General features: G+C 43.1%; 1 protein-coding gene and 1 pseudogene across 3 annotated transcripts in view; one reads left to right on the top strand and one right to left on the bottom strand.

Moving 5' to 3' along the window:
• SUFU (SUFU negative regulator of hedgehog signaling) overlaps positions 1–11,953 on the top strand; it is a 72,185-nt gene extending 60,232 nt beyond the window's left edge. For both annotated transcript variants that reach the window (XM_079978481.1, XM_079978480.1), the window contains exons 11-12: positions 1,903–1,971; positions 5,208–11,953. In XM_079978481.1, coding sequence (XP_079834607.1) covers positions 1,903–1,971; positions 5,208–5,297 — 159 coding nt within the window. In that variant the 3' untranslated portion in view covers positions 5,298–11,953. The remainder of the gene's footprint in view (positions 1–1,902; positions 1,972–5,207) is intronic.
• On the bottom strand, positions 5,454–21,091 carry LOC307217456 (peptidyl-prolyl cis-trans isomerase FKBP3-like; annotated as a pseudogene). The gene is made up of 6 exons: positions 20,533–21,091; positions 18,732–18,790; positions 17,914–17,937; positions 15,646–15,720; positions 6,345–6,425; positions 5,454–5,507 (listed from the first exon to the last, which is right to left on the bottom strand). The product of its transcript is annotated as a peptidyl-prolyl cis-trans isomerase FKBP3-like (transcript).
• Between the last annotated feature and the right edge of the window lie 562 nt (positions 21,092–21,653).

The raw sequence follows: 21,653 nt of genomic DNA, 5'->3' as shown, positions 1-21,653 counted from the left end.
CAATCTCAGAGGTTGTCTTTCTCTGAACATCTCTAGCTGAGGTGCAAACAGCAGAGGAGGGCTGTTTTCATACCCTGCTGTGGTCTTTCCCAAAGCATATTTCTAGTTATTGCTGTCCAGATATGTCCACTGTTTGCCTGAGCCTAGAAAACCTAGCATCGGTTGCTAAAGGCGGAGCACACTTGTAAGGTAGAGGGGGGTGTTGTATGTTTTACAAACAGTCTCCATACAAAGGCAGAACCATGTCCTAGCTTGAGAAACCAGTTACAGCAGGCTAGTGAGGCAGGAACTGTTTGCACAATGCCACCAGGTCTATTGAAGTGTTGTGGCATTTCAAAAGCCTCATAGTGAGTACCATTTGATAGCCTAGGGACTGTTTGCTGCTCTAGGGACTGTTTACCATGTTAGTTGTAGCTGAAAGTTTCCCTGGGAGGAAAAGATCCTCTTGGATGAGAGTTTTGAATGTGTGTAGAACAACAGAGATAGTTATCTCAGATTTTCCTATCATTTTCCTACAGGGAATCCCCCCCAATAGGGGAATAAATGGCTACTGTCTGCTACCAGTCTCTTCATAGTGTCCTGTTGTTAGGAGCTCTTAAATATTCTCAAAAGGTGGTGCTCAGTTCAAGTTGAACATTTTTCAAAGAACAGGGCCTATTTGTTCAATTTCAACTTCTAAGCTTCTAAATCCCAGAAGAAATTAAATGAGGTGCCTAGAGCTATGACAGCCTGTGATGTTGATTTGCTGCAGATGTCACCTTTAATATCATGCACATCAAATGCATGCGATTTCTAGTGCAGTGTGGTGCCGCCACTGCAGGAACAGTGCTGAATTTAAGGAATGCTGTGAAAAAGATATTATTGATAATAGCTAACTGTAAAGGTAAAGGTAAAGGTACCCCTGCCCGTACGGGCCAGTCTTGACAGACTCTGGGGTTGTGCGCCCATCTCACTTAAGAGGCCAGGGGCCAGCGCTGTCCGGAGACACTTCCGGGTCACGTGGCCAGCGTGACATCGCTGCTCTGGCCAGAGCCAGAGCCAGAGCCAGAGCTGCACATGGAAACGCCGTTTACCTTCCCGCTGGTAAGCGGTCCCTATTTATCTACTTGCACCCGGAGGTGCTTTCGAACTGCTAGGTTGGCAGGCGCTGGGACCGAGCAGCGGGAGCGCACCCCGCCGCAGGGATTCGAACCGCCGACCTTTCGATCGGCAAGCCCTAGGCGCTGAGGCTTTAACCCACAGCGTACAGTCTCCTTAAAAGCCATGCAGTAGGAACTCTTGAGGGTGAAGACATGGGTAGGAGATAAGGGTTTTTGCTGCTATGCCTAAATGCCCTTGTGTATCTGGTTTATCTGACCCTTGCAGGAGAAACATGATTTGAGCTAGGGCAGGTATATCTTTTGTCTATTAGCGCTGGATTACGTCTTGGTATTTCAGGCATGATTTAACAAAGAAGTTCTTTGAAGGTTAGATTATTTGACCCATTTGGTAGGAAATGTGTTTGCAGGCTAATAGTATCTTGCTCCTCTTCCTCCTATCAGTTCATTGAAGCCTAAGGCTAGCTCATGGTGTTTCAGACAAAAAGCACCTCCTTTCTCCTATTGCCTGTCTTTTCAGATAATGTGATCTCTCTTCACAATTCTTAGCTTTTCTTCTTCTCTGAATCAAAGCTTTCAGTTTTTGACACAGGGAGAGAATTGATGATACAACTAGATTCCCTAATAATTGCAGCATTTTGTAGGTACTAGGGGAGGAAACAAACCGACCTCCAAGGGCTTTGTGAATTTCTGTATGAACAACAGTACAGATTCTTCTCTGTGCACTAAGAAAGAGTCTGTTGCTTGGCAATTAGGTGAAGCTTGGAGCGTAAAAGAATAAAACTACTGTTTCTCCCTTTTGCAGATCCTGCTGACTGAAGAGTTTGTGGAAAGAATGCTGGAAGACCTAGAAGATCTGAATTCTTCAGAGGAAGTAAGTTTCTTAACTCTAATATCCAAAGGGACTCTTTCTGTATTCAGGGGGTTGATTTGCTTGGTTGATGGTTTGATGGCCTGGTTTCTTGGCTATAAATCCAGGGCTCATGTTTTCTTTGCTGTTATCACCCAGTCCTTGAAAGTCCTTCATGTGGCCACCCCAAGATTATGTGGTCGGAGCACTGGGGATGGTAAAGATTGAATGTTCTATTTTAGGACATCTATGCTAGTCACTCCCCTGGCAGTTGTTGATGTCTTGGCAAAATTCCGACGGAATTCCTATCCCTTATAGTCTACTGAATGTAGACATAGACTGTCCGTAATGACACCTTCTGTAGTTTTTTACTGCTTACTTGACAGCCTTACATTGTGGTAAGAGCATTTATATGACTCCTGTGGGGCTGCTAATGGTTTTTCATGTGCATATCATAAGGTAATCCTCCCTAACATTCATTCATTGCCATGAAAAGCAAATAATCCTAATTCTCACAGTACCTGTTGACTCCAGTCAAGGTTTGTCTGCTTGTAGAACAGCCTTTCCTACTTCTACTGCCAAAACTGCCCTGTTGTTTAATTCTTACTGCTGAAGTTTTGTAGTCTCAGAATTAGAAGGCTGTGTTGTAATGAAAGTTACAATAGTAGTTTATTTTTAAATTGACAAAGGATAAGGGGAGGGTGGCAGAAATTTACAGTCAAAGGAGATAACACAACCAACTTGGAACGTGCACACCTGGTTTTCTGAAATGGAGTATGTCTTGGGGCCTCCCCTGGCCAAAACTGAAACTTCCTTTTAAGGTGCAAGCTACTATAGAAAAATTATTTTTAGGCATGCTTCATATTTATTTTTAGGGGTGCTTCATAACAGTCTTCAGGGTTGGCAGTGGGGAACCCTCTCCATTCCCCAAAGTCTTAGGTCAATGAGAAGTTTGGTTCATCATATGAGGAGTTGGCAACTGCCTCTTGGTCAGGGCCAGAAAGACAGCTGGCTCGGGGACTGCACAGTTACCTAGAATCTTAAAACCACGCAGGAAGCCTTGGCACACTTCTTACATGGACTAAAAATGGATTTGAGAGACATTTTGAGGAACAATCAACATCAAAAATGGGGGTGTGTTTTTTTTACAGCAACAAAAACTAGAATGAAGTTAAAAGACTGTTTCATCTTGCATCTAGTACTTAACCCAGTAAATGTGAATGAAGTTGTCTTTCATTATTACACCAAGTTTACTGCCTCCCTAATTTTTATTTATCTCAAGATCATCCAAGTTTTTAGTGAATAAATGATAGTTCTAAATTACTTTTTAACCATTTTTTCATGTGACGAAATTATTGGAGGAGTTTTAAAATAAGTTTACCACTGAATGATCTTCCCTCAGTGAAGGAGAGCCCTAATGTGAGCTTTCTCTTGATTTTCTGTAAGCATGATCTACTGGTTTTCTCTGTTTACAGTAGGTTTCTGATATGCCCAGGATACCTGTTTTGTTTAGCTGCCAAGCTCTTAAACTCTCCCATCATGGTTAAGAGATTTCTTTAATGTTAACATATAAACACCTATACATTCTATCTCTCTTCAAATGACATTTTCTAGTTCAATATCTTCAGTCACTCTTTGGGTTTTTGCTAGCTACCATTTTTCTCTGTACACTCATTTTAGAGTTGTACTCTGTCCTTCACTTTACCTGAAAAACATTTACATCATCATCCTTAAGTGTTAAATCATCCCGAACTTGATGATCCTCAACTCCTGTTTGCTTACCCTGAGAAGTTAGGTCTAAAAGCTGCTCTGTGACTTCTTTCATGTTCAGCACCAGCAGTTTGGTTACTTCAGTTGAAGTGGAGGGTGCCTCTTTTGTACAGGCTCAGCTTGTCCCAGAAGAGACCCTAATGTCTAGCAAATGACTGCTCTAAAATGCTTTGCTCAATAGTGTGATAGAAATGTCCTTAATCTATACGCTTCCTCTTCATACCACTATCACATCCAAGAACTAGGGCCCTGCAGTTCCATCAGTCTACCTGGTCCTGTATGTGGAAGAGAGAGCATTTCTGAAAATACTACCTTGGAGGGCTTTGACTGAATGTTCTACTCAGCTATTTTTCTAGAAAAAAGAGGTGCCAGAACTCAGCATGAACACCTCCCTCGTTCTCTTCGAATGGCAATGGCGCCCGCCTGAGAGCTGCTGGAACTGAGTTCTGGCAGAAAAAAAGCCCATGCAACTTAACCACTCCTCAGCCAGTGTGCACAATGGTCATTGACTCCTCCATCTAACAGTCCATCCAGCAAGTCTATCCAGTCTACAGTCTTCCCACCAGGCAGACACCACCCCCAACTTTGTGATTGCCTCTTACTAGACCCTTCCCCAAGCAATTCCTGTAAGTTATTAAGCACCCAAGAAATAGGACAGTTCTATGGAATTCCCCCCTCCCAATTCCTCAGCTAAGACCCTCATTCTCCATAATAGCAAATGAACTGTTGGCATGGAGTAAGGCTCCTCTATGTGTCCCTGAATTCTGCCCCTCTATTTTTCAAAGTCAGCCTCAGCGGAATGAATTTGTTCCCAAATAACCAGGAGCTCATAAGTCCCTATATTTCTGCTAGTTTTCTAGTTTTGCTACTGTTTTTGTTACGTTCATGTGGGATTGATGTTAACCTTGAGAGGCATATTGGGACTTCACTTCCCCACGACCCTTGCATGATCCTTTATTTGCCAGTCTCGCCAGCTTCTTCCTCAACTACCTTATTGTGGGGTTTCATTTGTGTTTGCTGTATATCAAACCTATTTTAAAACTGTTTTATCACTGTATTTTCAATGTATTGAACTCCATGCGTGCTGCTGTACCCTGAAGTCCATGCATGATACGCTGGGCTAGAAAACCTCTGAATTCACTGACTCAGTCCTTCTTAAGCAGGTGCCAAAAAGGCCCTGGTGAATTAAGAGAAAGCAAAGTAAGACAGTAATGCACAAGTGAGTGGTAGAAATAGGAAAAAAATACTTGGCTATGTAATCTATGTAAACTGACCTGTGATCTTTGGATGAAGGGTGGCATACATTTTTAATAAATAATGATAAAATAACAGTCGTCTCTCCCAAATGAACACTTTGGAAAAAGATTTCCTTATTTACCTAATAGCTGGAAACTTTTGCTTCTATTGGGTCTAATGGTATTATTTTGTTTGCTTTGTGTATCATACATCATAGTAAGTTATATTAACTAATAACTTCTTTGCTTTTTTAGTTCAAACTTCCAAAGGAGTATAGTTGGCCTGAAAAGAAACTGAAAGTCTCCATCTTGCCTGATGCTGTATTTGACAACCCACTGCATTAAAGTCAGCTGACACCCACAAGCAACAAGTTGCTGTATGCTGCCCAGTGACTCATGGGATAATTTAGTGCAGTAAAAGCTCTTCCTGCAAATAAGAGATGCTGCTGCATATCCACTGCAAACAATGGAGGGGTTACTCAACAGCAGTCCAGCCAGAATTCAATTCTTCCAGTACCTGGCATTCTCTTCCGTCATGGAAGAACTCTGAATAACCTGCATATGAATGAGTGCGAGAGTGAGGCAAGGAGAGAGAAGTATTTAACTATTAATAGTAGTTGTAAGAATTCCTTTCCCTACTTTAACTGGCTCCAGAGGTCCCTGCAACCCCCAGCTCAGGGTTTATGTGCCTCATCTGCCTTGGCTTAATCACACAATTTTCAGGCGTAAACACACAATCCATTAGAAGTATTTTTTGTAACTCTCAAATTCTTTAATTAGCCATGCTTCTCCTGGCCAGAATTATTCCTTCAGTGTGATTTTTTTTTTTAATTGCTCCAGAAAGGCCATTTTGTTTATACTTTATGTACACACAATCAAACTGAGGAAACACTGATCAGTTTTGATGCCACACTAGGGACTGATTTGGCAGGGGAATCATGGTCCCACTGGCTAAACTGCCATGATGTTACAGAGGGGGCTGTACTTAAGCTGTCATTTTAGATTCTGAATTCTGAGGCCTATAAACATCCTATTTAAGTCAGGAGTTTGCCCTAGGGAAGAGATACAGCTTGGGTTATATTTAGGAAAAGGTTGCTTTAAAAAGTTCTGTGAAACCCAAGCCTAAGTGTTTTTCTTCAGAATGAAACTTAATGGTGTTCAGTGGGGCTTCCTACCAGGTAAGTATTTACTGGATTGTAGGATTAAACACCTATCTTAGTGTGTCCTAGGGTGATAGGCCAAAATGATAATTGATACTCTTCAAAGATAAGCAAAACTTCCTTGTTTCATGGTCACCTGTAAAAGGGACAAGTACATGGAGAACTGGGTTTCATAGGTATTTCTCATTGGGCTGTACAATGAGCGGAGGGCTTTGGGTGTTTATTTTCTAACTTGGTACAGCCAGATCTTCTGGGTTAACAATTCTGATACTGTATCCTTCCTGAAGTTTCCTACCAATTTTCCTGACTCATACTGCAGAGAAATAGAAAAGGGTACATGAGTTAAAGAGATGCCTGAAAACCTGTTGCCTTGTTTCTAACTTGCCTTTAAAAACAAAGTTTCCCAAAGAACATTTATTTCTGCTGAAATCATGTTTTCACTTTCCATTCACATATTTTGGGAAGGCATATCTGTTAATTTTAATGCATATTGAGTCAGGCCATTTCAGAATGTTTTGAAAATTCAGCTTGATGTACTGCTGTATACACAGGCATTAATTTTCAGAGTTATGGCCTGATTTTGAGACAGCTACACTGTATTTCTAACACCATTTTGTGCAGACTTTGACTTTGTGTTTATAGGCAGTTTGACTAACTTCCTAGGAGAGGAAAGTGGTAGTAGCTCCATAGCTCACCACCAAAAATGAAATCTGGCACTGCTAAAGCAGAAATCTACAACCTAAAACTATCTTCTGAAAGTTTCTGTTACAAAGTTTGTAGAAGGAAACATGTTGGTTCGCTTCCCTTCCCTTCCCAAGAGAATGAAAGTCCACTTCAACTAGGCAACTGTTCAAAATACCATGTTCTCTTGTTGTGTATACTTAGGTTCTTTAGAAATTTTAGAAATTCTTCAGAAATTGCTCAGAATTGTTGTATACTGATGTACACCAGAATTTGTGTACACCCATGGGCTGATGGCTAGGGAACTGGACCTCGAGCAAGTTTAGATAGATATGTGCTGGTGACATAAAGTAGCTCACAATAAACTATTTAATATTGCCCACAGGCTCCCAGTCAGAATCCTAGACGCCTCACCTTTCACATTAAGTGACTTAGGATCACATGGTATACTAGTGTGGTCTGATGTTTAGGGCATACAAGGCAAAAAAGCTTTGGGAGTCACTCACTTAGTTTGTAGTATTTTGGAAGCTGTTGTGCTGTCGTGAGCACAATTCAAATGTGCTAATGTAAGCAAAATTGACTAACCGCTATTGCCAAATTGACTAAGCATAAAACACTGCAAGGTTGAAATAGGCCAAGCCATAGAAGGTTGTAGTGAAATCTTGTAAGGGGTCCCTGCTTATGAGGAAAATCTTTTGGCATTCAAATGGTGTGCTGTCACTCAAATGTTACTGTCAGATACCTAGCATATTTTCCCCACAAAAGCCATCCTTATTAGGCCTAGCTTTCACAAACAGCAGCTGGGATGATAAAGCTGTTTCTTGACTGCTGTTCTTAGGACTGCAATGGAGTCTCATATGACAGAATGCTCCTCTGTGCAAGAGAAAAAATCCTTGCACATAGAAAACTGGCATGTCAGGGAGGAGAGTAGAAACCTTCTGCCTGACGTTAATTTCCTATGTACATAGAAATGTTATTGGATGAAGGAGAATTCAATTATGTGAGGCTTTAGAAGTCATTTCTAGAGTCTAAACTGTCTGGCTTTTCTACAGTTTATCTTGGAAGCCTTGTGTTCCATAGTAGTTTAATTAATGTAGTGAGGCTTTACACAGCTATACTGTCTCATTTGTTACTCTCTATAGTTTACCCTCTGGATGCAGTAGAGCTGAGGAGTTTCCTATCTGAGAAATGAAAGAATCCATGGAGGGAAAGCCAGAAATCCTATGAAATGTTAATCTGGAAATGAAAAAAAAATCTTGTGGGTTTTTCAGGAAGGATCTGTGAGCTGGAGACTAGACTACAGTCTTCTGTGGCTTTTGATAGTTTGCTGCAAAGTCCACACTGATGTTACATTTTTCCATAACCTTTTAAACGTTTTGTTCTGCATGAGCATTCCTTTAGAGAGAAAGAACTGGTCCAAAGTGTATTTAAAATGACTGTCTTGTAGGGTTTGCAGAGTATTCAGATTTCATATCTGCCTGAAAGTACCCACAAATTACTACCTTGGCAAATCAAAGGTAAAGTGTCTTGGTGTTTAATCAGTAACAGTTTATGGCAGTAACTGCTAGAAACTATTATTGTTGGCTTCCCAGAGGACTTAATGGAATGGAGCTCGGTCTCTCCGTTTACTGTGTATTGCTAACTTTTCACTGTGGTCACTTATGCTGACCATTCTTCCCACCCTAAGACAAGGCAGGAAGAGTTTACTTTGCACTCTTGTTCTCCACTTGCTAGTTACTAAAGTGGCTAACAGGAAACTGGAGCTTTGGCTGTTCTTCAGTTGGTTTGCACCTGCTGCTTAATCCCTTCAGCACCTGGAGCTGTAAACACCATTCCTCGGTTGCTGTGACAATTATTAACTTTCAGTGCAGCTGTTGCACCAGCCATGTGCCAGGACAGTGCTAACCTAGCCATCAGACCAAATGGCAACAAAAGAGCCATTCCAGAGGGTTTACTGTCTAAATATGAAGCAGTCAGTAAGTAAGTGAGCAAAATATAGAAGGGCTGTAGAATTTCACATGAGAACACTGCAAGCTATAAGAATATAGTTTTAGCAAAACAAAAAAAATCCATCCCCACTTCTGTGGGTTTCCTCTCCCCCATGGCACTGACATTGGTAGCAAGGGAAGTTATAAAAACAGAATCCACTCCCCTCTTCAAAGCACACTCATCGGCTGTGTTTGCATGTAAGGTTAAACCATAGTTAATATTTAACTGTGGTTTAATGTGAATGAGCAGCATGCTGGTGCACACTGCTCAAAAGTCCCTGCTTTGCTCCTCCCTCGCTCTTGGCTGCATCATACTGGGAGCAACAAACTACAAGACTTGACTTGTCATGTCGTCCAAACCCATGCTCCTGGTTTGTTTGGGGGAACCAAGCCATGCGTTTAAGTTTAGATGACACACCACCTGTGGATTGTTGCTCCCAGCTCATTCCTGCACACTGCTCATTTGCATTAAACCATATTACACATGTCAATTTGAAGCTGAACGGGCTGCTCAAAGTGCTAACTGGCTGGACATTTGTGACACCATGAAACAACCTCTGCCTGTAATAATTTTCAGCTTCAGAATAAATGATGGCTCTTTAATCATCAATAAGTCAGGCACTGTATGATTGTTTAAATGCAAGGTCCTACCAGCAGCACTTTAAAGATAACAAGAAAGACAGGCAGCTCAGCAGAGAAGGGTGAGGGTGGCCTAGAAACTAGTGCTCACTGCAAAGAGAGTGTGTGAGAGAGAGAGTAAAGAATGAGGGTTACTGAGCTTACCCCATAGGGACAAAAGAAGCTTGCTCCTGTACTTCTGTATGCACCATTAGATATAATAGCTCAGGATTTTGTTTTTCTGGTGTGTAAATCTGAACTTTGCCACTAAGCCAGATGGTTGGTTGGACAGAGATGCTCTACATGCACACTGCAAGCTTCTTCAGCATGTTTTGCACTGCACCATGATCATCCACTTAGCTTTGCAGATCTGAAGTGTCAGGCACTTCTATGGCAGATGAAAGCATGGGTTTCACATCTGCATGCATGCTGGTGGAGTTCGTTGCTGCTGTAGGGATTGCTCCATCTCATCACACTTGTGTTTTTCTAGCAGCAGGGAGAAAATCATGAACTGTTTTAAAGAAAAGCCCTTTACACATAAAAGCAAGGGAAGTAAGGGTCAGAAAGCAAATGTATTTGCAGAAGTGTTTTTAATGGCTTGGGGCAAAAATGTGTTAATGTTTAATGTTTCTCTCCACCACTACCATCACTGTAATTTATAGGAACAGAAAGAATACCTTCATATTCTGGCAGCCCTATGTTACTGTAGCTTTTCCTACCTTTAGTTCTTCCGTCTCTTTTGAATCCTCCTTTGCTGAGCATCCAAAATGTCAAACAGAAAATGAGCCTGTAGCTGATGAGGGTTTCAAAAGGATCCCTAGGCTGACCTGCCTCTCAGACAATTAACCCATGGGCATTATGCACTTTTCAGCTTCTTCATTTCATACACAATTATTTTTTCCTCAGATTGCTTACAGACCATAAAGTCATAATAAGTGGTACATTAGCTTTACAGTATCATTCCAAGGCTGTCATAAAGGTATGCCTTTTCTACTTTCTGCCAGCCAGCTAATAAGGAGGTTGGAGAAGTATTCTGAAATACCCTTTCCATCTACCTACTTTTATGATTCACTGTTGAAATGTGGAAGCCTGATAGCAGAATAGCGTAATGAATGCCAGCGTGTGAAGTAAATGTTTAAAGGGCTCAATCAAATACACTTTAATTTCAGAAAACAGATTTGTTTAAAAGCACAGACCAGCATCTGCTTACCAGCTGATGGTTCTGGTTTTGCAAACACTTCTCTTACTACTCTCCTCGCCCTCCTGCACACATTTCCCTTTGCTTGTTTCCTAGTTTGGGTCGAAATCAACATGGATGCTGTTTTCTTTCCTGGGCCCTGATGGCAAAGGTCTGCATTCATCACTGCTCCTCTACATAATGGAAAAAGAGGGGGAGAATGGTTTGAGCCTTGTTGACAATAGTGCATGTTAGTGTAAGCCCTTCAATAAGGGAGGATAGCCACTGCCAGCCCTGGTTAATATTCTGGGGAAACACAGGAGTGTGCAATTGTCTTCAAAGGATCTGTTGGCTCAGGTTTAAGCCGAGTATCCCTTTCGCTAGTTTCCCTTTCAACACTGAACAGAATCTCAATTCTGTATAAAGACTTCACCTACCTTAGGGAAAGCGAAACCTATTAAAGTGATAAAACCAGTGAGTTAATTCAAAAGATTCTGTGCTCTGATTGCTGATGAATTACACAGTCTGGGGCCTGGCTTTTCTGGAGTTGCAGTTCACAATTTAGCAGGATCAAACTGCCATTGTGGAAGAAAGCTCCTAAAAGCCACGGGCTTTGTGGCCCAGCCCCCATTCTTAGGGCCATTCCGTGTGCTGGATCTTGGGTGGGAGGGCTCAGGAGCATAGCATTGGTGTTCAGTTCTAGCAGATCAGATTGTCGCTGCTGCTAATGAGACTTAAAGGAATAAATTAAGGTAATGTTACACTCCAGGTTTGCCTTTGCCTTCCTTTCTTGAGACTGTTTTATATCGGTAGGAACCAGAGTTCACTGTTAAAGCAGGGTGGATTTTTTATTTTTTTAAAACATGATAGTGCTCTTGTTGTTACTGTAGTTTTATAATTTGGATGGCTGTAGTGCTAGAAAACAAAATGAGTGGTTTTGCTTTTGGAGGACCTAATCCTTAGACCTGCTCAACTTTTAATTCTGACTGCTGAGGCTACTTTTACCAGCTTCAGCTGAGATGAACCTTTTTGTAGTTCATCTATGTGGCGTGTGTGTGTGTGTGTGTGTGTGCGCGTGTGTGTTTCTCAACAAAAATCTTAAGGACATTGCAGAAGCTGTCTGAAAATGGCTTGCCATTCCTGCAGTGAAATTCTCAGTACTTTGTAGTATGCCTTTTTTTCTACCAAAAAACCAATGGGAACCTAAACTAGCAGAGGTTTTAAAAATATTTTATATTAGTTTCTAATGTATATTCTTACATTATCACAGTGCCGGTGTGTGTTCACCTGCGCAAAACTACTTTTTGTAATATTTTTGTGATCACAAAGCTTTGTTTCCCTCCTGTGTATTCAAAGTGCATTAAACTTGTTTGCATAGTTGTGTCTTGTGTGCATTTATTGAGTGATTGCAGAACTGATAAATGAGACTTTATACTCTAACTCTTGTTTAACTTTCTCATTCCAGTGCTTTACAAGCTTCAGCCAGGTTAGGGGGCCCTTTGTCTGCCCACAAACGTAAGAGCCTGGGCCCCAGCATTTGCTTATCAACGGTCCTCTGATGTGGTCTGTTTCCTTTTGCACAATATGATCTGCCTCAGGAGAAGGCTTGTATTAATAATTTCCATGGCACTTACTTTGAAGTGGTAGGTGCTTTTACAATTTTTTATCAGTTTTACCCTCACAACCACAGTTGCACATTAAGTTGCTCTGATTAACGTTTTTGTGTGTACTATATTTGGATAGGCTGGATATACCATAACCGCTGTGGTCGAGAATGGATTGAGTTCTGTACTCTGATCAACGACTCCAAGGTTCAAGTCACACTCCTACAAATCACATTCCCATGGGTAGTAGTAGCCACTGGTACTGTTACCACACTGAATTGCAGATGGAGCGTGATAGTGACTTGTCTTAACGGCAATCATTTGTGCATTAAATTGGATCCTAAAATAATGGCTTGAGGACAAGTGTTCGAAGTTTTAATGTCTATAATAGGGCTGTTGGGGTTTTTGTCTCTGCAAGAAAGGACAAAGAGAATGAAGGTATATCATTTATATTTCCTAGCTTCCTTGCAATGTATCTGAAAAACACCTGGGCTTTATTTAAGTAATAACAGGCAAGTCTTGGCCTTCACACAAAATGAACCTTATTTGTATACACAAACGTCTTGTTCATGAAACATTGCAGTTTAAATGAAGACACCTTCCTCAGAGGTTAGAAATACTCACTGAGGCTTGGTCCCACCATAACACCCTGTTCTGTAGAGGGCCTGACTCCTACAGAGAGTCTTCCTTTCTTCAGCCTGTGTTGGGGATGGTTAGCTCTATCGGACTAGATCAGGGGAACCTCAAGCTCAAGAGCCAAACATGGCCTTTCAGACCTCTCTGTCTCCAGGCTATACTCCTCACTGACATTGCTTTGCACCTGAATGTTTTTGCTTGGCTGCAGTGTGTTTTGAACACTGATTGAGCCTCTTGCTTTTCTGGATTTGGGGCGGGGGAGGGCTGTGCAAGTGTAAAAACTAGCCTACCAGTGTACAAAGGTAAAAAATTACGTTTGTTGCCCCACCTAGCCCATATTCCTGTACAACTCCCACAGTCAATTGTGGAGGTATCATGTGAAGCATGCTGTGGGACACCAGACACATCCATGCCCAAACTGCACGGATCCCCCATTCTGTTGTACTTTGCCTGCATAGAAATACTGTGGCTGCTCACTGGATCTTGTTTCTCACTTTAGTGCATCAATGCTCTTGAATGGCAGAGGCCTATAGCATTGGAAGTTATTGCTGCTAGGGAAGATGGTGTCTCTTGTATCCAGTGGTCACTTTGAGGACCAATAGACGCATATTCCATCTACATTTCAGTGTTGCTAAATTCACATCTTTTCCCCAAAAATTGTAAATAAAATCTGTCATCCAAATTTCTAGCTACAGTACCTGTCTGAATCTCAGCCCTGATGGGTTTCTCTTTGTTTTTACAGCCACATTAAGAACCACACAAAAATGGCGCTTATGTGTTATAAAGAGCTAAAGGAAATTGACAAGATGGAGCTCCTCTGTGCTTCATTCGTTCCTGAAATTGAATTGGAGACTCCCAAAGTCAACGAGTGGTACATCCACAATTTTAATCAAAGATCCTTAGCAGTCTAGCATTTCCTGTGGGTTTGGGTCAAAGGAGGACATGGAATCAATTCCACATAGATAGGGCTGTGAGGGGGTGTCTTGTTTTTGTATTTTGCATCGCTATAGTATCTGGTGTGGGATCAGCATCCTAATTCTAGTGTTGAATGTGGAGGAGAGCTTTAATGAAGGCTGGACAAGGACTTGCAGTATTCAGCAAATGAAGGGCGAGGGAAGAGGCCTGTACAGTTACTTGTTCATCCTCTACAGCCTTGGAGAGTGTAGAGTGTAGGTTAAAAGCATGAACTTTTTCTGGGGGGGGGGGGAGCCATTTCTATCTGTGTCATCAAGGATCAGGGAGAACACATTTAAAGTTTCACTGAGATGGTATTACACTTTCAGTAGAATATATAATCATCTCAGTTGGAGTTGCAGAGGTTGGAATATCCTTCCACATGTGGTGGCAGTGTACAAGGCTCCAGTCATTCTGGTCAAATGTTTTTAGGTGAGTCCTACATTTATATTAGCAGTCTTTCAAAATGATTTGGCAGAAGTAACGGATAAGGAGCTAACAATTTTCCTCTTGAAGATTGCTAGGCCATTTATAACCTGGACATGAAAAACAGAAGAGGGGTCTGCAGTTGAGCGATGATACACACAAGTGTGGGATATTGTATTACTATAAGAACAAATGCAAAAGTCTAAAGGCTTCAGAAGGGAATTAAGACAAGGAATATTTTATAAACTAAGGTATGAATATATTTCATATATACTTATAGGTGATCTGAGAACCACCTGATAATTGGAAATTGATGGCAGGATTTGTTTATTTGACAGGGAAGCCGTTTTGATTCCTCTGTTGGACTTTCTCCCCATGTTTATATGGATTTTGTTACTGTTTGATATTCCCTGAGATAAATATTATTCTTAATCAAAGGGGTGTGTGTGTGAACTTTATTGGAAGACTAACAGTTCAAATCTCATCTCAGGAACTCTGTAGGTACCCATAGGTCAAAGGGGGGTAACCTAGGCTTCCAAATGATTGATGCTGGACTACAGAAACCATCATTCCTGAGCATTGATGGAGCTGATGGAAGTTGGTAGTCACAGGTTTATAAAACTGTAGAATTTGAAGAGACCCTGAGGATCATCTGGTCCAACCCCTTGCAAAGCAGGAATCTCAATTAAAGCATACGTTACAGATTTATGCTTTAACATCTGGAGGGTCACCAGTTCCTCACCCATGCTTTAGGCAAAGCCCTGATTCAGGCTTGTTACTGGACCCTTACAGCCCACTCCTGTCTCCTTCACGCCATTCAATGCCCAGTTCCTTACTAAAAATTACAGATGTTTCCATTATATGAAACTGGAAAGTGGTGCATAACACAAGATACCTGCAGAGTTGGTTCACTCTTAACTCATACTCTGGGATTTATTTCAGTGCAGAATTTGGAATTTCTTTTTGTGTTGAATGCATATAGGGCATTCTCATATGATACGGAAAGTTAGATCTTGCTGACACACAAGATAGTCGGTGCATACAGATTAAGAGTATATCTACACGGGTGTGGGAGGTACAGAATACCAGCAAGAATGGGGCATTGATTTACTCAGCCATTTAGAAAGAGTTCTGTGCTCACCACCCTCAGGCAATGCGCATCTGGCCTATGGCACAAAGTTAATATTTCAACTGCTTTGAGGTTGGGCTGAATGCTAAATATCCACTGAGGTTGGAGGAGGCATACGTCTGCAGCATATAGGCAGCTATGGGCTTGCTCTTGCAGACCAGCCAACATTTACCTCTTTAGGCAGCAGTCAACTAATAATGGGGCTGACACCGTTTCCCTACCACTTCCAAATCTTTTCTACTATCCCAGAGTGAATTCTAGTTTTTGATTGTTTCTTCTAAAGGGCTGCAGAACGTTTTTATTGCCACTGATTTCCTTACCATCGTCGTAAGGTTCAGACATGCTTTGCAAAAGCTGAGCTGCTCAGTCTGCAATTTTTTTTTGCTCTGAAGCAACTGAAACAGGGAAAAAATAAGGTAATGCACTCCCAGGCATTGATCCTAGCAGCAATGAGAGAAGCAAACCACAAAGGATCTAAGGGAGGGGGGAGCACAAGGAGTTGCTACTAGTATAGTAGCTGTGTGATCCTACTAGTCCCATCTGGTCCAATGGTGGCAGGCTGCTGCAGTCTTCTGCAAAACATGTATCTGGAAGTGCCCTTAGGCATCTGGTCAGCCTTAACATTGGGCAATATGAAACAACTTGGTTTTTGAACTTTGAAGATGCATCAAGGATGCTGTGCAGAAAGTGAATGCTAAGATTTAAATAACTGATCTCCCAACTCTGTTGGCATTAGTGTCTGCATGAGCTAAGGAAAAAGCAGGAAGGGGCTTGTGCTGCAGATTAAGTTGCCCAGAAATACGTGTGACCAGTAGTAGTTATTTATTAAATGTATATACTATCCTTCATCAGAGGATCACAGGGCAGTTTACAGTATAGAAACACAAAAATGTGTAACGTAATACCCACTACACACACACACAGTTCTAAAGGCCATAGATTGTTTAATCAGTCAAAGGCCTGCTTGAATGCTTTCGCCTTGTACCTAAAGATATGTAATGAAGGCACCAGGTGAGCTCCCTGGGGAGAGCATTCCACAAGCAGGGAGCCACTGCAGAAAAGGCCAGTTCTCGTGTTGCCACCCTCCGGACCTCTTGTGGAGGGGACACACAAATAAGGGCCTCAGGTGATGGTCAAAGGGTCCAGTCCTGCGATTATATGGAGAGAGGCAGTCCTTGAGGTATTGCGGCCTTGAACCGTTTAAGGCTTTATAGATCAAACCTGCACTTTATAATAATAGTATACTACTAATCTAACTGGACTGGGTTGCCCCAGCCACTATGGGCGGCATCCAACAAAGATACCCAAAAAAAAGTATGCCTCCTTTAGAGCCAAACTTTCTTGCAGAGGTGGAGATTTTCCAACTAAAAAATAAAAGACTGTTTTCCTCCCACTTCCCCCTGCCTTATTCTGTATCTTGCAAATGGAGGAAACTGAACTCGGTTAATTGAGCCAGACCCCTCTCCTTGTGCAGTGAAAAGGCAAGACCAGACTAACGTTCTGCTGGTCACAGACTGGAGGATATGGGTACAGCTCCTGAACTGCCTGCATGCCTTACTATCTGCTCCAATGGCCTGCCCCCTGTTTTCATATCCTCTTCTCCTTCCTTATCAGGGCTTGGGGGCAGGGCGAGCTGGAGCATGGGGCACTGCAGGGTGGCTGAGGGGGAGGCAGCGAATGGACACAAGCCCCACACTGCCTTTTTGGGCAACATGGTGTCTGCAGGTGCCCAAGCCACGGTGTCACTCCCAGGCGAGCTGCAGGCACTGCGGTAAGTGCTGCCCCCACGGTAAGTGGCCACCTAGTGTGACCCCACCCCCACCCCACCCCCTACCTATGCTAGTGTTCCTTATTCTCATTTGTGGTTTTTTTAAAAAAAAGTATTTGAAATCTAGATCTTGGAAGCAAATGTGCTCTGCAAAATAAATGCTGCATTGCACAGTTTTGTTTTGTTTTTTTGCATATTTTGGCACACAGAAATCTCATTGTGCTCTGATTATGGTAACTACCTGTGAATGGACCCTAGTTTTCTGGTGCCTTGCTAGCTAATCCCTGAGATTCAGTTTTTAAAATAGTTTTTTAAAGTGTGTTTCTAGCCTTCGTGTTTACTGCTATGTTTGGCTATGTGCAACAAGCCGTGCCGGATAAAGGTGCTGCATGTGGCTTTTAAAGGGCAGGTGTTAGTGCAGGAGCTTAGGCATTCCTGTCATCTCCACAACACCATTTTACTGGGAGGAGCCTTCCCTGAATATCATCATCTTGCTGGTATCTGTGGGACCCAGGATCATCAGCTTTTCATCTGCATTTGCTAGATTCTCATTCACTTGGTTCCCTGCTCTCTCCCTAGCCTGACTGCTTGTGCCGCGTGGCTGTTTTCTCAACTCTGCCTACACAAGTTGTGTTTGTGAGGGCTTAGCCAGATTACTAAGTAACACTTCCTGGAACTTGCTATAAGCATTCACTTGGCCCCCACACAGTCTTTGGTTTCCTGCTTTGGCTAGCCTGAAACCTATTAGGCGCTTTAACGTGTAGATTCTTCTGTTTAAATAAAAACACAGCAGTTTCTCTCTTTCTCACCTCCCACCCACCTTCTCCAGGTCAGAGTCACAGTCCTGCTTAAGAAAGAAAGAGAGATTAAAGATCTATCTTTTGAGTTATAAAGGTCTAATAAACAGACTGGCTGTGGGGGAAATAATTATCCACAGGTAAGTCATTTTCACAGCCCCAGGCTGGCTGAAAACATGTTAGGATCATTGGGGCCTCTTTGGTTAGCATGTTGGGACTAGGACCTGGCACACCAGGGTTCAAATCCTGACTCATACATAAAGTTCACTGAGTGACCTTGGGTTCCTTGGAGGAAAGGAAAGGTGGGATATTATATATATATATAGCCACGAGAAACACCCTGAAAGCCCTGCACATGTCAGTTTGCAGGCTATTGTCGCAACACTGTTGAATGCAGTATTCAGTGACTCTCAGAAAAATTGCATGTGCTGTAACTTGATAAAAGTGCATGGCAGCCTAGCAGCGTCAGCACCACAAAATGCCACGGAAGAACAGGTGAGTGAAGATCTACATCAGTTCCGGGGGGGGGGGGGATAAAGATTTACATTGGAATCTGCTGCTGTTGTGGATCCTGCCCCCCGAAGCAATTCCCTACCTTGCCTCATGGGTGGGCCAGCCTTGCTGCCTAGACACAACTCAGTGTCCTTGGTTCTGTGTCAGGAAATACACCTTCTTCCTACAACTACCATGAGCTCATCTACACCATACAGTCAAGGCAATGGCTGCTCCCAAAGGACTTGGGGAACTGTGGTTTGTTGAAGGTGCTCATGAGGGGGATATTACTGTTCCTGGGATTCTTTGGGAGAAGCCATGTCCTTTGAAAGAATGATGTGGATCTGACCTTAGTGAAGAGGCGCAGAATATCTTCTAGCTCTTTGAGATGGACAGAGCAACCCACATCTATGAGAGGAGGAAACAGAGTACATAGGTGGATAAGAAACTAATGCATTACAGGCCAGGCTATTTGTCCATGTAGGCTAGGCATCCCCAACCTTCGGCCCTCCAGATGTTTTGGACTACAATTCCCATCATCCCTGACCACTGGTCCTGTTAGCTAGGGATCATGGGAGTTGTAGGCCAAAACATCTGAAGGGCCGCAGGTTGGGGATGCCTGATCTAGGCAAACCCAAGATTGCTTTTCAGGGTCTTGGGCACTTGCTACCTGATTCTTATAACTGGAGATGCCCTGGATTGAACCTTAGCCCTCCTTCAGGCCAAATGCCTGCTCTCTACTCACTGACCTATGGTTCCTCCCCAGTCTTTCTCTGATCACGAAGCTGACTTCATTGCTACTTTTTCTCCTAACTTAGCCTTCTTTCCTCCCTCCCTCCCTCGTTTTGCTTTCCCTTGGATTTTATACTGAGAATTTTTCTTAGCCCCTTTTTATCTTCAGTGAGCTTAGCAAGCATTCCCTAATTAACATAGAGGTTAAACCTAAACTCAAGTTAATTTGGGTTACTGGAAAGCAGCTTGGAATTTTGATGGTGGTGCAGGCATGTGAAAAAGAAGGGAGAAAGATGGGCAAGAAACCTGGGCCTTTCCCTGCAGCCGGTTGCACTGCAGACAGCTCCCTGCAGGTGCCTGTCAGATGTCAGGCAAGAGATCATAAAGGCAGGTGGGGGATGAGACAGGCTGGCAGGTCAGTAGCAGGCAGGCTGTGAGCAGGTTGACCGTAAGCCAGAAACCTGGAGATATGGAACATGATCTGCCTTGCAGTGAGTCAGACCTGTCTAGCTCTGTGTTGCCTACGCGGACTGGCAGCAGCCTCCAGGATTTCCAGCATTGGTCTCTCCCAGCCTTACCTGGAGATGCTGGGGATGGAACCTGGAACCTTTCGCATTTAAACCAGATTCTTTGTCACTTAACTATGGCCCTTAGCCACCTCACTCAAGCCCCTCCCCCTGCCCCCATTATGCAGTGCCCAGACTGATGGAAGACAGGAGGTTTGTGGGCCTTAATAGCACCTGATCAGGTCTCCACAAGCACCTGGCTTTCTATGTCAAGAGGTTCGCAGGCTTCTTAAGGAACGGCCTATAGAATTCTTCCCTCCCCCAGCTAGCAGGCTTGTTGATGTGTGGATTTGGTGTGCTCCTGGTTTATTCTATTATATTTAGCAAGATTTATATACCACTTACTTGAAAAATAAATCACCGGTTTGCATAAGCAATTGATCCACATGGCTTTGTATTCAATTCAGGCCCTGTGGTCATCCCTGGACACTTTTTATACGCACAGTAATGACGAGGCGAACAGCAAGAAATGGTTTGGTGGGATGTAGTATTGCATAACCCAGACCCATAAGATGGGTGAGTACCGTACTTTTCCCTCTATAAGTCGTCCCCATGTATAAGACCCCCCCTATTTTTGTGGACTCAAGTTTTAATTAAATGAGGGGAGATGGCCCAAAGCTGTTGAGCTCCTACCCCCCTGCAACTGCCTAGATTGTTTCCTGCACACAGTGGCATTGGGGGAAGTTGCACTCCCTGGCAGCACGCAGCTTCTCCACCCCACCCCACCCCACGCAGCTGTGGGCAGGGTAACACTCCCTAGATCGTTTCCCGCTCGCTGCAGCATCGGGGGAGTTGCACTCCTGCCAACTGGCTGGCTGGCGGGTGTGCTGCTCCCCCCCCCCATGCCACTACCTGTGTATTGGACAACCCCAGTTTTTTTAAAAATAAAATAAATAAACTGCCCTTTCTTCCCATAATCCCATTCTGGTTCGATTTCCAGGTGAGCATTCTTCCCTTTGCTCATGGTCAGCAGAGCTTCGTCCCAGCCTTGTATCACTTTTCCAATGCTGACTGTGAAGCTCAGTGGTTTTGAGGCTTTCTTTTTCTTTGAACTTGTCTGAATATTACTATCGAAGACTGCTCCATCTTGCAGCTTCCCTGCATACCAACATTGAACGACATCACCCTTTTGGGGAAAGTTGATTTTATCCCCCTTCTTCAGTACTGACTTTGTATATTTGGGGGGGGGGGGGCTCATCCACAGCTTCCTCAGGCTTTGTCTCCTTGGGCTTCTCCTCATCAATCTTGACATTTTTCACTTGCTCTGCTACATGCTCTGGACTCTCAGTACCCTTAAATCTCTTGGTTTCAAAGAGCTCGTTATGATCAGCTGCTCCTTACTGGCTGTCTTGGCCACGTTTTTTATCTGTCCTAGTAGTTTGTGCTCTGACAGGAACTTGTGCACTGCCATGGCATCGCCTCCTTGCAAGCGTCGCCGCTTCACACAAGGGAGGGCTCCCTCATGAAGCCGGCACGCATGACCCCAGTTTTTTTACACAATTTTTTAGTCAAAAAACCTCGTCTAATACACAGAAAAATACGGTAAGTCTGTGGGGAAACAGCTCCCTTAAATCCAGGGAGGTTCTTTGTGGCCTTCCATGAGGACAATGTAATATCGATGAATGAACTACAAAGCCTCAAATCAGCTCACCAGCCTGCATTCTGCCATGGAAAGAGCATCTGGTTTGAGCAAAGCTATTCTAGGCTTTGAAGCTCAGTGGGTGGCCTTGAGCAAGGTGTGTGTGCTTTCAGCCTAACCTACCTTCCAGGCTTGCTGGGAGGATAAATGAGGCAAGAGCTGCAGAGCATTGCACACTCTGAAAAGTGCTAGAGAACTATATCGCATTAGTTGAATTTCCTTCTGGGTTTGAAGGTTGAACATGGCAATACTTTGCATGCTGTATGTCCTTGGGTGCCCCTCTGCTTTTTAAAAAGGTCTTGGGTAGTGGAGCTGGAAAGGACTTAAAAGCCTT

Source organism: Podarcis cretensis (genome assembly GCF_951804945.1).
Source record: "Podarcis cretensis genome assembly, chromosome: 5".
NCBI lineage: Eukaryota > Metazoa > Chordata > Lepidosauria > Squamata > Lacertidae > Podarcis > Podarcis cretensis.
The sequence above is the reverse complement of the archived record's forward strand: the minus strand, read 5'-3'. Positions and strand labels throughout refer to the sequence as shown.